The sequence below is a fragment of the Labrus mixtus genome, chromosome 7 (assembly GCF_963584025.1).
Source record: "Labrus mixtus chromosome 7, fLabMix1.1, whole genome shotgun sequence".
NCBI lineage: Eukaryota > Metazoa > Chordata > Actinopteri > Labriformes > Labridae > Labrus > Labrus mixtus.
Window position 1 is genome coordinate 31,286,618 of NC_083618.1, and position 17,651 is coordinate 31,304,268.

At 39.4% G+C, this 17,651-nt stretch overlaps 1 protein-coding gene across 1 annotated transcript; it reads right to left on the bottom strand.

Moving 5' to 3' along the window:
- Nucleotides 1-12,265: 12,265 nt before the first annotated feature.
- On the bottom strand, nucleotides 12,266-13,352 carry LOC132977363 (axonemal dynein light intermediate polypeptide 1-like). Its single transcript, XM_061041887.1, has 3 exons — nucleotides 13,106-13,352; nucleotides 12,721-12,860; nucleotides 12,266-12,643 (listed from the first exon to the last, which is right to left on the bottom strand). The coding sequence occupies exons 1-3, from the start codon at nucleotides 13,184-13,186 to the stop codon at nucleotides 12,394-12,396; spliced, it is 471 nt and encodes a 156-aa protein (XP_060897870.1). The 5' UTR covers nucleotides 13,187-13,352; the 3' UTR covers nucleotides 12,266-12,393.
- Between the last annotated feature and the right edge of the window lie 4,299 nt (nucleotides 13,353-17,651).

Consider the following 17,651-nt stretch of genomic DNA (forward strand, 5'->3'; position numbering starts at 1 on the left):
CATTTGAAATAACTTTAGGGAAGTGGACAAATTGTAGGTTTGAATTTATACAGAGTTATCTGAAATTGGAAGTAGAACCCCTAAGAAGTTTGCAATGCAATAGTAAATGGTGTTTTGTTTGAGTTGCAGTGTGATGGAAAAAGTGCTTGTGTGATTTTTTTCTCTTTTGTTGCAGTTTGCAATTACCTGAGGTCGATGTCGGTATAAAACAGACAGGGTATGGAAAGCCTGACGATGGGTATGTAACATTTGAAATAATTTTAGAGAAGTGGACAAATTGTCGGTCCGAATTAATACAGACTTACCTTAAGGAAACGGAAGTAGAACCTGCAAGATGTTTGCAATGCAATGAGAAATGATGTATGGTTTGAGTTGCAGTGTGATGGAAAGAGTGATTGTGTGAATTGTTTTCTCTTTTGTTGTAGTTTGGGCTTACCTGAGGTCTATGTCGGTATAAAACAGACAGAGCATGGAAAGCCTGACGATGGGTATGTAACATTTGAAAATATTTTAGGGAAGTGGACAAATTGTAGGTTTGAATTTATACACAGTTACCTGAAATTGGAAGTAGAACCCCTAAGAAGTTTGCAATGCAATGAGAAATTGTGTTTGGTTTGAGTTGCAGTGTGATGGAAAAAGTGATTGTGTGAATTTTTTTCTCTTTTGTTGTAGTTTGCAATTACCTGAGGTTGATGTCAGTATAAAACAGACAGGGCATGGAAAGCCTGACGATGGGTATGTAATATTTGAAATTATTTTAGGGAAGTGGAAAAATTGTTGGCCCGAATTAATACAGACTTACCTTAAGGAAACGGAAGTAGAACCTGCAAGATGTTTGCAATGCAATGACAAATGGTGTTTGGTTTCAGTTGCAGTGTGATGGAAAAAGTGCTTGTGTGAATTTTGTTCTCTTTTGTTGCAGTTTGCAATTACCTGAGGTCGATGTCGGTATAAAACAGACAGAGTATGGAAAGTCTGACGATGGGTATGTAACATTTGAAATAACTTTAGGGAAGTGGACAAATTGTAAGTTTGAATTTATAGAGTTACCTTATGGAAATGGAAGTAGAACTAGAAATAGAAGTTTGCAATACAATGAGAAATGGTGTGTGGTTTGAGTTGCAGTATGATGGAAAAAGTGCTTGTGTGATTTTTTTCTGTTTTGTTGCAGTTTGCAATTACCTGAGGTCGATGTCGGTATAAAACAGACAGGGCATGGAAAGCCTGAAGATTGGTATGTAATATTTGAAATTATTTTAGGGAAGTGGAAAATTGTTGGCCCGAATTAATACAGACTTACCTTAAGGAAACGGAAGTAGAACCTGCAAGATGTTTGCAATGCAATGAGAAATGGTGTTTGGTTTCAGTTGCAGTGTGATGGAAAGAGTGATTGTGTGAATTTTGTTCTGTTTTGTTGCAGTTTGCAATTACCTGAGGTCGATGTCGGTATAAAACAGACAGGGCATGGAAAGCCTGACGATGGGTATGTAACATTTGAAATAATTTTAGGGAAGTGGACAAATTGTCGGTCCGAATTAATACAGACTTACCTTAAGGAAACGGAAGTAGAACCTACAAGAAGTTTGCAATGCAATGACAAATGATGTATGGTTTGAGTTGCAGTGTGATGGAAAGAGTGATTGTGTGAATTGTTTTCTCTTTTGTTGTAGTTTGGGCTTACCTGAGGTCTATGTCGGTATAAAACAGACAGGGTATGGAAAGCCTGACGATGGGTATGTAACATTTGAAAATATTTTAGGGAAGTGGACAAATTGTAGGTTTGAATTTATACACAGTTACCTGAAATTGGAAGTAGAACCCCTAAGAAGTTTGCAATGCAATGAGAAATTGTGTTTGGTTTGAGTTGCAGTGTGATGGAAAAAGTGATTGTGTGAATTTTTTTCTGTTTTGTTGCAGTTTGCAATTACCTGAGGTCAATGTCGGTATAAAACAGACAGGGTATGGAAAGCCTGACGATGGGTATGTAACATTTGAAATAACTTTAGGGAAGTGGACAAATTGTAAGTCTGAATTTATAGCGTTACCTTAAGGAAATGGAAGTAGAACTAGAAATAGAAGTTTGCAATACAATGAGAAATGGTGTGTGGTTTGAGTTGCAGTATGATGGAAAGAGTGAACGTGTGAATTTTTTTACCTTGTTTTAGTTTGGGATTACCTGAGGTGGAGCTGGGTATCAAACATACAGGGCAATTCAAGGTAACCAACCAATTGTTTTACATTTTATCAAAGAACTTCAATGTTTTTCAGTTTTCAAAAAAAGGCACTTTTTAGATCAAATAAAACAGTGATAAAGTCATAAGTTCAGACACTTTGTAATGTCTCAATTTCATTTTGAATCCAAATAATTAACATTTGTATCCCAATGATATTCAAGTAAAACAAATTGTTTGATCTAAATCTAAAAGTTAAAAGCAAATAGCTTTTTGATATTTCAATGTTTAAAGTCAGCCTGTGTTTCTGAATTGTAATCTGTGATCAAGATTCTGCACTTTATCTGTAAATCAATTTGCACATTGTAAATTGTTGTTCTCTCTTAACTTATTGTTTGTAAACTGTCTCTTCATCATGTAATGCTTTTTTATGACGTGTGCTGCTGCCCTCTTGGCCAGGTCACCCTTGTGAAAGAGATCCTGATCTCAATGGGTTATATACCTGGTTAAATAAAGGTTAAATAAAAAATAAAAAATAAATTAAGTTCAAATTGATTGTGTGTTCAAAAATCATATATCAAAAAAGATTTAAGTTCCACTTCAAGAAAATGTCACTTTGAATCAAAATGTTTTCAGTTCTTATATTTTGATGTTTATAGGTCTAATTTGTTTGTTATTGTGGTTTCAGCCCCCGATATCCCGGTATCAGATGCTGCTGTGGTTGAAGAAACATAATTTGGGAACCGGAGAAGGGTATGAAAATCTAATTTTGGAAAATATGTACATGGTAGAGATCATATTGAAAAGAAAAATCCTGCACTCTTCCTCGGCATTACCAATTTATTAGAAAACAATCACAACGTTTTGATCCCTCTGAATCTTTGTCGCAGGGTGTTCAACACAAACACTTGGCAAAAGTTCAGAGGGTCCGAAATGTTTGGATTTTTTTCTAATAAATTGGTAATGCAGAGGAAGAGTAGTAAGTTTAACTCCTTTAAAACATATTTGGAAAAAGATTAAATTATGCTTCGATGATGTTCATGTTTTTCTGTTGAACTGTTTAAAATGCTGCTCTATCTTCCGCTGTAGTCTACAGTTGCCTGACATAGATTTCAAACAACTGGAGCACACAGCGGTAATATATCATTCTCAGCATCACTGTTTTATCAATTACTTCTCTCTAACTATCCAGACAGAAGTTTGGGACTTATTACCACTCTATTCATGTGATTGCAGAGTGAGGACAAGGACTATGAGGAGTCAGTGGAGCACCATCTGGAGGAGTGTCTGAGCAGGTATGAAAGATTACGACAGTCCATCAGTGTTATGGAAGAGTTCGTCTCCTTTTTTGTAAGTTTAAAATGCTACTGTGTCATCTTTGTAGTTTGGGATTAACCGAGGAGGACATTGAAGAGCTGATGCAAAATAAGGTGATCTACACTTCTTTGTTTTTCATGTTTCCTTTCAACTTTGTGTGAACTCTGCACGAAAAAAATGCCAGTTCTTAACATCTTCAATGCAGATGGTAAACTAATTTAATGTGAGATCAAAGTGATGTCAGCCTCTATGTGAAGTTCTCTATCAGTCTCAACAGTCTGTTGTGGTTTCAGTCTCATATGTCACAGGAGGAGTTGCTTGAATGGCTGAAGGAGCACAACGTGGATTTTTAAAGGTACAAACGTAAGGAAATTAAGAATACGGAAAGGTTAGAATTGATGCAGTCCCATCTGAAGAAGCAGACGTTGGCTTTGAATTAAATTAAGTTTTTTGTTAGAGACTTATTGTGATGCTGAGGGAGACTGTCTTTTTTAATCTACTGTATCTTCTGCTTTAGTTGTAAAATGAAATAGGCCAATACATTTGGTAATATTTTAGCTTAAATGTGAAGATAAAAGTTTATTTTTGATACTAATTGGAGTTTATTTTTCTCTTTTCATTCGGATCCTTTTCAGTTCATCGGTCTCTGATGTGAAAGAACTTAAAGATGTGACACAGCAAAAGTTTCAGAACTCAGCCTTACCTTGCAAAAAAAAGGCTCAGAGCTCTAAGGAAATTACAACACAGAAAAAATAAAAATGTTTATTTACCCAGTTTGTGTGAATTTTCCTTTTAACTCAAGTGTTGTGATGACTTTGCACTTATCTGTAGAACTGGATGAAGAGATGTGAAGCGATTCAGTCCGGGCGACTTGTCACTGCACCTCTGCACACTTGCCATGCGTCCTCTTCTGAGGCCTAGGTTGAGAGGTGCATTGTCATTATTTTTATCTGGCCTCACTGACCATAACAAAGAAGATGGCACTAAGATGTCACTTGATGTATCAACCCAGAGTTTCTATGCATGCGTTTACAAAAGGGGGGCAGTGTTTGCAGCTTCTGAAAAATCAAAAAAATGAAATATCTGCCGTTAACAGATTGTCATATTTGACTAAAGCAAGGCAAACTATGATATCAAAAAATGTTGAGTTAAGCACATAAGGTTAAAATAAACACAGCTGTAGCAACAAATTGACAGTGCGATTGTGCAAATGAAGGCTTGTAATACTTTCCATTTTTACTGCATAATAGATCTGGCTGTAATTACTTAAATGAATTTGTTGATCAGATGTATTTGTTTTGATTTTTAATTTCATTTTGAAATACTTTATTAATCCCAGAGGGGAAATTCGGTTTATACTCTGTTATTTATAGGGACATGCTTATCACACATTTATGTGGTGTGTATGAGAGTTTTAAACATTTTATATTTATAAAATATATATAAATATATATAATATATATTTATATAGCTGATGTACACGTTATTTAAATCAAAAATTACGCTTACTTCCATATCAGTACAACTACATGACTCCAGTGATGTGATCCATCTAGAGAGGTGGAAACAACGGCATAATTTTCAATATTTTGTGGTGCGAAACAAATGTTTATAGTCACGAGCATTGGGGTAGCTGGTTGTCTTGGTTCTAGGCTTAAATCTCTTGAGAAATGTCAATGGACATCTGGAAGAAGAGCCACTGAAAAAGTGGCCTGTCACTGATGAGCTCTACTATCCCCAACATAAACTGCTCAGGAGGACGTTACCAAATGACTGACCTGACAGGTAGGATGTAATGGTTTGTCAAGAGGCTTAAAACCCGTCTTAATCTGTCGTTAGGGTGAGACAGCATTTCCAGCATGGAGCACACCATCGATTGGGAATCCAAAGCCCCCTGCAGGAACAGATGGGTGACGTCACTCAGGCTTAATCCTTAAATATTAACAGTCAATGAGTCAATGAAAAAGAACATCCTGCAGAAGCAGGACAACATATTAATTTCTCATCTTTTACCAGATCTAGAATTTATTTCATTAAGAATAACACATTTTTTTACAGTAATTGCTTCATTCTATCATTCAAGGCAAGGCAAGTTTATTCATATAGCACATTTCAACAACAAGGCAATTCAAAGTGCTTCACACAAGACATCAAAAGCATCATGACAGAGGAAAGAAAAGAAATATTAAAATAGAACATTAAAAAATAAAAATAAATAAAAAAATCACTGGAATTATTAAATCTGAACAGATGTTCAAATAAAAATAATTCAAATGAAATTAATTGAAATAAATAAAGTAAAAATATAAAAAGAGTTAAAAGTTACAGAGCAGAGTTAAAATTTAAAATCTTATTAAAGCTGTTTAATGAAAGGCTGTAAACAGGTGAGTCTTCAACCTGGATTTAAAAGAGCTGAGAGTTTCAGCAGACCTGCAGTTTTCTGGGAGTTTGTTCCAGATATAAGGAGCATAGAAACTGAACGCTGCTTCTCCGTGTTTGGTTCTGACTCTTGGGACAGAGAGCAGACCTGTCCCAGACCACCTGAGCGGTCTGGATGGTTTGTAATTAATCAGGAGGTCACTAATGTATTTTGGCCCTAAACCTTTAAGCGCTTTATAAACCAGCAACAGGATTTAAAGTCTATTCTCTGACAGACTGGGAGCCAGTGTAAAGACCTCAGAACTGGATGTGATTCATTTTCTTGGTTTTGGTGAGGACTCTAGCAGCAGCGTTCTGGATCAGCTGCAGTTGTCTGACTGATGTTTTAGGCAGACCTGTAAAGACACTGTTGCAGTAATCAAGACAACTGAAGATAAAAGCATGGACAAGTTTTTCCAGGTCCTGCTGGGACATAAGTCCTCTAATTCTTGATATGTTCTTCAGGTGATAGTGGGCTGACTTTGTAATTGTCTTAATGTGGCTTTTAAAATTGAGGTCTGAGTCCATCACTACGCCCAGATTTCTTGCCTGGTCTGTGGTTTTGAGTCTTACTGACTGAAGCTGATTGCTGACTCTTAGTCGCTCCTCCTTTGCTCCAAAAACAACAACCTCAGTTTTGTCTTTGTTTAGCTGGAGAAAATTTTTGGACATCCACTCATTGATTTGCTCTATGCATTTACCCAGTGCTTTTATGGGACCATGGTTGCCTGGCGACATTGTAATATATATTTGTGTGTCGTCTGCGTAGTTATGATAACTTATTTTATTGTTTTTTATAATCTGAGCTAGTGGGAGCATGTAGAGGTTAAACAGAAGAGGCCCCAGGATGGAACCTTAGGGAACTCCACAAGTAATTTTTGTTTGCTCTGATTTGAAGTTACCTATAGACACGAAGAAGTCCCTGTCCTTTAAGTAGGATTCAAACCAGTTTAGTACTGTGCCAGAAACTCCCACCAAGTTTTCCAGTCGGTCAAGTAATATATTGTGGTCAACTGTGTCGAACGCAGCACTGAGATCAAGTAAAACTAAGACTGAGGTTCTGCCACTGTCTGTGTTTAAACGGATGTCATTAAACTCTTTAACCAGAGCTGTCTCAGTGCTGTGATTTTGTCTAAAACCTGACTGGAAGACATCGAAACAGCTCAATGTCAAGAAGTCATTTAACTGTTGAAAAACAGCTTTTTCGATTATTTTACTTAAAAAAGGAAGATTTGATATAGGCCTGTAATTGTTCATTATTGACTTGTCTAGATTGTTCTTTTTCAATAGTGGCTTGATGACTGCTGTTTTCAGGGCCTGTGGGAAGACACCTGAGAGAAGAGACAGGTTTACAATTTGTAACAGATCTGGAGCCATGACTTGGGAGACTTTTTTGAAAAAACCTGTGCAGAATATCAAGACAGCAGGAGGAGGAATTCAATTGTTGTATAATGTCCTCCAGGTTTTTAAGGTTGATTTGATTAAATTGTGTCATGGTGCTTAAGTTGGTTTTAAATGGACACAGCACATATCCTGATCCTGATGATGAGTTACTGACAGTTTGTCTAATTTTCTGGATTTTTTCAGTAAAGAAGGTGGAAAATGTATTACAGGCCCTGGTAGAATGAAATTCAGACGCTATTGACACAGGAGGGTTTGTTAGCCTGTCGACAGTAGCAAACAGGGCACGAGCATTATTATTGTTTCTGGTGATGATGTCAGAGAAGAAAGATTGCCTTGCATTCCTCAGTTGTGAATTATAAGTGTGAAGTCTCTCTTTGTGAATGTCATAATGAATCTGGAGATTAGTTTTACGCCACCTGTGTTCAGCTTTTCGACAATCTCTTATTCTGTTTCTTACCAGTGTCGAATTTCTCCATGGAGATTTTTTCTTACCAGAGACAACCTTCACCTTAGTGGGAGCAATGGAATCAATAACATCTGTGATTTTAGAATTGAAGTTATCTACCAACTCACTGACTGAGCCCCAGGACAGGGCAGCTGTGGAAGAGAAAACCTGGTTAAAGATTTCACTGGTGTTTTCAGTGATACACCGTTTTGTGATCACTTTTGTTGGAATACTTTTGTACACTGACATAGTACTCTCAAATAAAACACAGGAGTGATCAGAGAGGGCAACATCTGAAACAACAACCTTGGAGAAGTCCAGAGTGTGCCCTCTGTTGTGTGTGGGCTCTGTCACGTGCTGAGTCAGCCCAAAGCTATCAAGAGTGTGAAACAGTTCTTTAGTCCCTCTGTCCTGGGGGTTATCAACATGGATGTTAAAATCACCAACAATAATAACACAGTCAAAGTCAATACAGATCACAGACAGCAGTTCAGTGAAATCATCGAAAAAGTTTGCACAGTGTTTAGGTGGCCTGTAAATATTTAGGAACATGGCTCTGGGGCTGGACTGAAGGGCCACATATTCAAAAGACGGAAAATTTCCAAAAGATAATTGCTTACATTGGAAGGAATCATTAAACAAAACTGCAACTCCTCCTCCTCTCTTATGCACTCTAGCCTCGCTTACAAAACTGAAGTTGGGAGGGGTTGACTCGATAAGAACAGCTGCACTCTTATTTTGATCTAACCAAGATCAGGGGGGGGGGGGGGGGGGGGGGGAGCCGTGTCGGAATGGGCGATGGTGGCCGCCGTCGGATGTTTATGGAAGAGAAAAAGGGAGAAGGGCGGGGGGTACTTTTTTTTCGTATCATATCAACATTGCCAGCTGCTTCACGTTTTAAAAACAAAACTGGTATTAAGTATACGACGCAGTAACATGAGCACCATTTTTCATTTTAATAAAAAGTTGTGTTCTTAGCTATGAAATTTAAGGAGTTTAGCTTGGATTTTGTGAACTAGTTAACTTTTATGAAGTTATCACATTTAAAAACACAGACCTCTCCGACAACAGCTATTCTTATTCACTTGAATTACCATTTGAGCTATGTTAGCATGACATGGCAAAAATGTAGCGCAGACTCACCAGACAATGAAATGAAGTCTATAAATCCTCTCATATCCTCGACATGTTCTTTGTTACACATTTACGGACAAAATTCACTCACAAAATCCTTTAGAGTAACTTTTCTATCAAGCATTTGTACCCACCCTGCGTGTTTTGTTGCTATTTCCCTCGACCTTGTTGGCCTTTTTTCTCTGTCGATCATATTCAGGGAGGTGCTGTTGTTTTGATGCAGATTGTAAAAACTACAAATAGTCTACGTTCAGCTCAATAAGAGACCATTTTAAGTGAACTGACTTTTACCTCAGGCCAGTAAGCAGCCAAGTAAGCAAAGCATGTCTGTTCAGTTCCAACTATTCAAAAATGTATGCTAACTAGAGGGCTACCAAGACGGCTAACTAGCTCGCGAATTAGCGCGCTAACTGGCTCGCGAATTAGCGCGCTAACTGGCTCGCGAATTAGCGCGCTAACTAGCTTGCCAGTATTACCTAGTTTGAGATATAAATGTTTAAAGGCAGAAAACCACTCAAAACGTATCTATCTTAACTGTTTAATTAGTTTAACATCATCAAATTATTACATAAAAGGTCAATTATTAATATAAACCTTACATTACATCATGTCCAGACGGAGCTGTCTGATCCTCTGTGAGAAAAGAAACCAGATCGATCCGGTTTAAGAGTGAAAATTAACAACACCCCGACCAGCTGTGTTAGTGGGATTGAACTCTTAAATTCTTCAAACTGGAATTACTGTCTCAAACTAACTTACTTAATAAATGGCAGAAAAACATATAAGTTATTGATCAGGGTGACCGCGCATCCTTAAAAAGCCTTAAAATATCTTAAATTCATTAAAAATGTTATATGCTGGTCTTAAATACATTACTCAAAGGTCTTAAATTTGTCGGGGCAGGACTATTTAATGTTACATATTTTTTTCTTTTTCTCGCGGGACTTTTCGGGAAGGAGATGTAGAGAGGCTACTTTCTTACTAGCTGCTGATATAAATGGTTATCTGCATGCTTGCTAGCTAGTCTGCGACTATGGGTAAGTGCAAATTCACTGAGAGTTGGCTGGACGACGTCCGTTTTCGAAGTTGGCTCACGTCTGTTGCCAACCCAGACGAGGCCAGATGCATTCCGTGTAAAAGGACCTTCAAGCTCGGCACCATGAGGGTTAAGGCTGTCGAGAGCCACATGCAGTGCGAAAAGCACAAAACCGCTGCCAGGAGCCAACAGACCCCAGCCATATCACAGTTTTGCATCTCTGCCCCGGGGCCAGCGCCGCAGACAACGGTCCCCGCTGCTTCTAGCGCTGACCTGAGAGCAGCATTTGGTGCAACACCAACACTGAAATCGGAGTTTTTGTGGATTTTAAACACAGTGGTCAAGCACCAGTCTTACAACTCCAATGAGGGGATAGGAGCTCTCTTCCGTTTGATTTTCCCTGACTCACAAATTGCGAGCACGTTTACTTCTGGAAAGGACAAGACGGCCTATATAATTCGTTTTGGACTAGCGCCTTTCATCGGAAGCGAGCTAATCTGCAGCGTCAACAAGTCTTTTTTTGTTTTAATGTTCAATGAGACTTTGAACCACGGCACTACAAATAAGCAACTCGACGTGCACGTAAGATATTGGGTCGGAGATCAAGTGTGTTCACGTTACTTGGGCTCGCAATTCATGGGACACGCGACAGCTCAAGATTTACTGCACCACTTCAAAGTAAGTAATTTTTTTTTTTTTCAATGACTAATTGTTAACTTTATATGCATTTTGGCAGATTTTGGCAATGTCATGATGCAGGCCTGTTCAGTATGGTAGGCCTAACATAGGGAATGATGCTGTGTAGGCTAGTCATTTCTCCCCCATTATTTAGAGCCACAGAGAAGGAGAGAGCGATTGAGGGGACGGGAGAGGGAGTATCTGAGGGGGTAGGGAGAGAGGGAGTGGATGGATGAGGAAGAGGGAGAGAGTTAATGTTAACTGAGGATGTGTGCAGACAGAATGTTAAATTACACTGAACCACTGGCAATCATGTCATTATCATATTCATGTCTTTCTCAGGAGTGTGTGGAGAAGCTGAATCTGAGGAACATGGTGTCTATCTCCATGGATGGACCCAATGTAAATTGGAAGTTCTTTGAGCTTCTACAGGAAGAGCACGCTGAGCAGTATGGTGGTGTCCAGCTGGTTGTTGTGGGTAGCTGTGGCCTCCACACCCTACATAACGCATTCAAATGTGGATTCTCCATGTGGCAACTGGAGAAGGTAAGATAATTATAACTAAGAGAAATCTTTCAGTAGTCCCCCAAGGGAAATTTGAATATTTCAACAAGTGGACACTTGACAGGATTTAAAATGTTTTATTTAAAATTATTACAGATGTTTAATACTATTTACACATACTGTACATTAATGTTCAGTCCAGGGATGTGCTCAAGACCTTGTATGGTGCTGAATGTCAAATCATTTATTCACAAAAAATATTGCACCATTTCTCAGAACTACGTTAACAAAAACCCACGCATGCCAACTCACTGGTATGATGGTGCATTTCCCAGAGTTTAGCCTGGAGTTATACAACCAGGTCAAGTTGACTTTAAAATCACCCAGGCACTCAGATCTGTTAATCTTCTGTTTGACTTCAGCTGCAAACCAGAAGAAGGGGAGAGCCGGGGATGACGAGGAGTCCACCCAGGCGCGCAAACTGACATCCAAACAGGTATGCAATGTTTGCTCTCTCTGACGTCAAACAGATCGCTCTGCCTGGACAAGATTAATGTCTATTCATCTAACTGATGCAATAGGTTTTTTTTTTTTTAAATGAAACGCTCTGATTAATTTTTTTAACGGAATCATTTTTCTGTTTCTGCTTTATCTGTCTTCACAGAGAAGAGCGATGGACCGTGCAAAGAAAGCAAAGAAAGTTGGTGTGCGCTATTATGAAACGCAAAACCTGAAAAACAAGAACAAGAACAGAAATGCAGGATCAGTGATGTTAAGACCAAACATTATTTTAGAGGAATGCTGCCCTCTGCTGGATACTAAACCAAATAGCATTCGATAGTTATTCCTTCAGCTTCTGTGGCAAATACTGTATATTCTCTATACTATCGATGGATGAATATTGGCAAACATTCCACATTTGTATGCTATCTATTGTTGCTAAACACAACAAAAAAGTGAATGTCCTTACTTTTTTCTCCATGTCAACCTTTCCCTGCTCTGACTGAAGGGCTTTCCTCATACCGAAGGCCACACTGCTTTCATACAGAGTCTGGTAGACAGTAACAGTCATTTGAATCTCATCTCTGACCCACAAGAGCAACAGGCCGCTCTCAGCACACCTGATGGTCACCTGTCTGATGAGCTCATCTTAAAGAAACAGAAAATTAGTAAATGCAACAGTAACATATTTGAGGAGAAAAATGTGCTTTCAGTGGTATACAAAATGCTTCAGAAGAAAGCTGTATGGCAATGAAATTTAAGCCATGTGTACACAAAAAACTGGTTCAAATTCTTGTTCTTTGATCCTCAATCCTTGTCAACACAATCGCCTCAGTGATCACAAATATCAGAGCCTCCTTCTCACCAAAGCACTGAGAATAGAGCTCCCTGCGGACAGGGCAGATTCCTGTCTGTCTGGCCTGCCTTTGGTGCAGCTTTGTGTCCAGCAGCTCCCCTAGGTGAATAACATCTGTTCTTGTACAAGGTGCACTGGACACTCGCTGCACCCACAGCTGGGTCCCGTCAGTCCATTCCCTGCAATAACAGAAGTTTAGATAAAGTGAGTGGATTGAACTTAATGAATGACACACTGTAGATGGATGCAGCTGTACCTGGGTGGAAGGATGGCGTTTAGGATCTCCTCATCTTCCTGCTTGGTGGTGTCAGTAGAGGTGGGTTTTGATTTTGGAGGTGGTGGAACAGGGGTAGACTGTTCCCCCACCTGCTGTGGACTCATTTTTAAAGGGCGCCCCTGTTGTGAAAAGTGTTTCATGTTACACAATGAATCAACTTTCTTTGCCTATCTGAAATACATGATACAGTATATTCATCATCATTTAATAACTTTAAAAAGCTTCAGGGATTGAAAGATGTTGGTAAAAAACATAGAAACAGCAGCCATTATAGCAGGAATATCTGTACGGTCAAAACTATTTTTGCTGGCCTAACTTTGACCACTAAACGTCGGTTAAACTCGGCTGGTGTTACTAAACTCACCTTTGGTGATTTTCTGTCAGTGCTTTTGCTGATCAAAACTGGATTGTTGTATTTGAGGAGAGATACAGCTGGTGGAATCATCTTCTTGAACAAAATAAAAGCAGAAACTCCTTGGTCTGTGATTCAGCTACAGGGATATCGGTGCTGTTTCTTGCTCACTGTTTGTGTTGTCATAGCAACAGCGTCCCAGCGTCCCTCTTCAGTTTGACCGTCTGGACTCAGTGGTTAGATTAATATTTACTAAGTGCTTTTGTATCTTTTTTTTTTTTTTTTTTGTCAATGCGCCACACATGCATGCTTGTCAGCTCATTTCTCGAGTATTATGTTGCATCGTTTATTTCTTGGTATAATAATATTATTTTTTAAAAAGCACTACAAAAGATGACAGCTAATGGCAATATGAACGTTCGCTTTTTTATTATTATATAACATTCTTAAACGTTTGTTAAAAATATATATATATATTTAATTTGTTCTCAAGTAACCAAGAAGGAACACCGAGATCATTTCTGAGTGAACTGCTGGAAGCGGAAGTTCGTAGTTTCGCGACGTGTTTGAGTTTCTCTTTGTTTTTGTTTGTGCTTTTGTAAGGACGTGCTGGTTGCACAGTGTGATATGGCAGGGAGGAAGGGCCTGCAGCATTGCTCCTTTACACACTTTCAGTGAAGGTTGTGCATGGATGTGTGAACGTCATTCCCCATCAGAGATGACGGTTAACTCATCATTCCCCTCTCTCCCACGGCCCCCTCCCACATGGGCGGTTCTAGGCAGGGGCCAACAGGGGCCAGTGCTCCTGTAACACTGAACTTGGACCCCCCTGTGGCCACCCCTCCAAAAGGAAGAGCCCCCCCCCTAATAACACATACACAGTGACTCAACAACCGGACTCATCTAGTCTTAAATTCTGTTACTGAAACAAATATAGATCATGGTATTTATTGATGTGTGCTATTATTTGGCATAATATATATTTTTAAAGCGATCTTCTTTGTCTATTTTTCACCTGGGTTTAATGTTCCTCTCTGACAAAAACAACTGGCCCCAGTTTGGCCCCCTCAATAAAAGTGGTCTAGAACCACCACTGACCAAGGTGTTGAGGGCGATGCACTTCCTTTTCCACAATACACCAGCGAGGAGGGATGACTTCATTGCCCTCACCAAATCCTCGGTCTTCCCATTAAACATTCTGTGGCCATCGGTGGATTGAGAACCTGCCAGTTGAAAGAAGATGAAACTTTATTTATATAGCATTTATCAAAACATAATTACAAGGTGCTGCACAATATATGATAAAATAGACATGCATGATAAAATAATGCACACATACATGATGAAATATTAAAGGTATGGCCATCACTGGTGAAGTATGTGGATGCAGTGAGGAACAGCCTCATTTGACACCATAGAAGCAGCCCAGCAAGATCCACTCATCTTGCCCAAGCTACAGTTCTTCATGGCTATCTCGAGGACCTTCACTCCCTTTCTGACAAAGTATCAGACTGACGCACCAGTCATGCCATTCCTTTGCAAAGACTTGTTCAAGGTAATTAAATTAATAATGAAGACAACAAGAAAAGCAAAACAAGTTAAGCGTGTGTGTGCATACTGTGTGTGTGTGTGTGTGTGTGTGTGTGTGTGTGTGTGTGTGTGTGTGTGTGTGTGTGTGTGCATGTGTGTGCATGTGTGTGTGAGCATTCAGAAATGGGAGACGCTGTTTGGTAGCTTGATTCATCAAACTCGTCCTTAATCAATACTTAAAATTACTGACAGATTATGTTTTGGCTAAGTAAAGGTCACTCATCATTACTGATACTTGCTTATGGTGATGATGAGATTATTTTAAATAACTATATAGAAATGTATTTCATGGTTAATGTGGTTATCAAGGTACTAGCTTTACAATCATCATGCATTTTCCTTTTACCCTTTCAGAGTATGCTTAGGCGTTTTGTCAAGAGGGAGCATCTCCACAACATCACTCCACTGCAGCTGGTCAGGCTGGATGTCGCTGACCAGAAGATCAACCTGAAGGAAGCTGACATAGGCTTGGGTGCAGAGGCAGCCCTGAAGGTAATTTAGATGTATTACTTACATTCTATCAAATGATGCTCCATATCCAGGCAGGAGAGAATGCTGTGTTTACAACACATTACCCATCTGTCAGGACCTCCAGAGAAAGACCAGCGTAGGAGAGCTCACTGCCCTAGAGTTTAGGAAGGACTGCGTGAAGGGTAAGTCAAATATCCTAAAGAAAGTCCAGGACAAGAGCCCCCTGAAGTACCCCATGGTGAGACAGGTGGCATGCCTGGACCCCACAGTCATGTACTCCGACCCAGACTGGTGCCAGGGAAGAATGAGAAGTCTAGTGCAGAAGTTTCTGCAAGACAAGCAGTTGTCCAGAGGTGTCTCTGCTGGTATGAATAGTTAATAGAATAGTTATAATGTTGTTCCTGATCATCAGCCATGGAACAATTGGACATAAGCCTGTCTGCTAATATCATGATTAATCACCTAAATAATATTTCACATATTTCCTTTCATCGGTTTTGTTACAGGTGATGGGATTATCCAACAGTTTGGGAACTTCCTGTCTGTCGAGGCTAAAAGTGAGCACTTCCTGTCCTTCTGGCCCATAGAAACCAGGCTTGATGTGTTTCTGCATCAAGCCTGCAGCCAACCCTACCCTGAACTTTGGGGTTTCTGTCAGAATCTTCTACTCTTATCCCATGGGCAGGCAACGTTCGAGAGAGGCTTCTCCATTAACAAGGAGACTGTTAACCTTCAGGAGGACACTGTCATTGCCCAGAGACTGGTCTGTGACTATGTTGCAGTTTGTGGGGGGGTTGCCAATGTCCCTCTCACCAAGGAGCTGCTGACCTCGGTGGGATCAGCAAGGTCAAAATACAGAGAACACCTTGACCTGGAGAAGAGGGAGAGCCAAAGCGCTGCACAAGGGCAGAAGAGGAAAGCTGCAGAAGACCACATCGCTGAGCTTCAAAAGAAAACGCAGACATGTTTGCTGAGCAAGCTGAGGGTAAGTCCGGCACCTTGATGGCTCAGCTCATCACAAAGTCAAACGTCCTCAGGAAGAGGTACAAAGATAAATTGAGTGAGCTGAAAAAAATAGAGGCAGAACTGGAGATTAAGGCCACAGAACTGAGGCTCATCATGACATGCGTGCGTGTTCAGTAGGTCCATTAGTTTTTTTTGTTAGATGTTTCCAGTTGCACACTACTGTTTGACTAAATGTAATATGTTTTTTTGGATATTTTGTATTTTTGTATATTTTTTTGTATACTTGGTCGGTAACATGCAGTTAAGCTGCACTTGTACACACAGCTGTTGAACCAGAGAGCACTGAGTATCACTTTATGTTCAATAAACAGACAAAAAGTAAACTTGAATGAGTCTCATTGAGTGACACACCTGCTATGCTTGGGTTGTAATACAGCGGGATCCCCCAACCATCACCTACATTTATAGTGTTTTCAGTCTTAAATTTAATTGAAGGTGGCATTAAAAAGATCTTAAAAAGTCTTAACCTGCAGATACCCTGATGCTAAAGATATATTATTTTTGGTGAGAAAATATAAATTTATAAAAAAATTTAGTGAACAGAAAAGTGATATAATTAGTGAGAAAAACATCCAATTATAATAATAATAATAATGATAATAATAATAACACCTAAAACTTTTGCAAAAGCAGCATATTCTATTCTATATTCGATCTTTCATCTCCTTACAAATTATTTTGTGGTGTCAAACTCAAGTAGCCCTCATCTTACTATAATTGTTAATAAAAATTAAGGACATTTTTTACTTAAATTAAGGTCACGATATTCACCATTAATAGTTGCTTATTAGCATGCTAATTAGTAGCATGCTAGCTGCTTTTTAGTCTGTAATTAAGAGGGTATATTGAGGGCAAACTCTTAGTTAAAGGCCTAGTTATCGATAGTGAGCATGTAGAATAAGGTACTAAGCGCTTAGTAATAACTAATAAGCAGCCAGTATGCTGCTAATTAGCATGCTAACAAGCAATCCCGAGAGATCTGATCCTAAAATCCCCCCTGGGAGGAGGCGTTAGCTGTTTACCTCTTTGCCTGTTTCTAAATTGATCAATAATTAGTGTGAGTCTGCATTTCCAATATGGCGATCACCATCATTCAGCATCAAAACACATCTTCAGAAACTGATGGGGGACGTCCATGTTTTATACAGTCCATCTGTAAGAAATTGCGACACCCTCCCCAGTACCAGCTACCTCTGGTCTGTGGGTGTGATGCTTACATAACACTGGAAGGCTAAGCTAACAGTGCAACTACTTAATGTGACTCAGGATTCTCTGGACCTTGAACTGAACAGACAAAAATACAGTGAAAGTAAATTCCTCTCAGTCTTAAAGCGTCGACTAACAAACTTTGTTTTGGAGAAACTTTGAGCTGAAGATGTTTAGTGAATTTGACGCCTGTTTCAGACCTCACCGCTCCCCCTCTCCTTGTCACCACCAATTAGATTAATCCAGCCCGAGCATCTTAACTCTT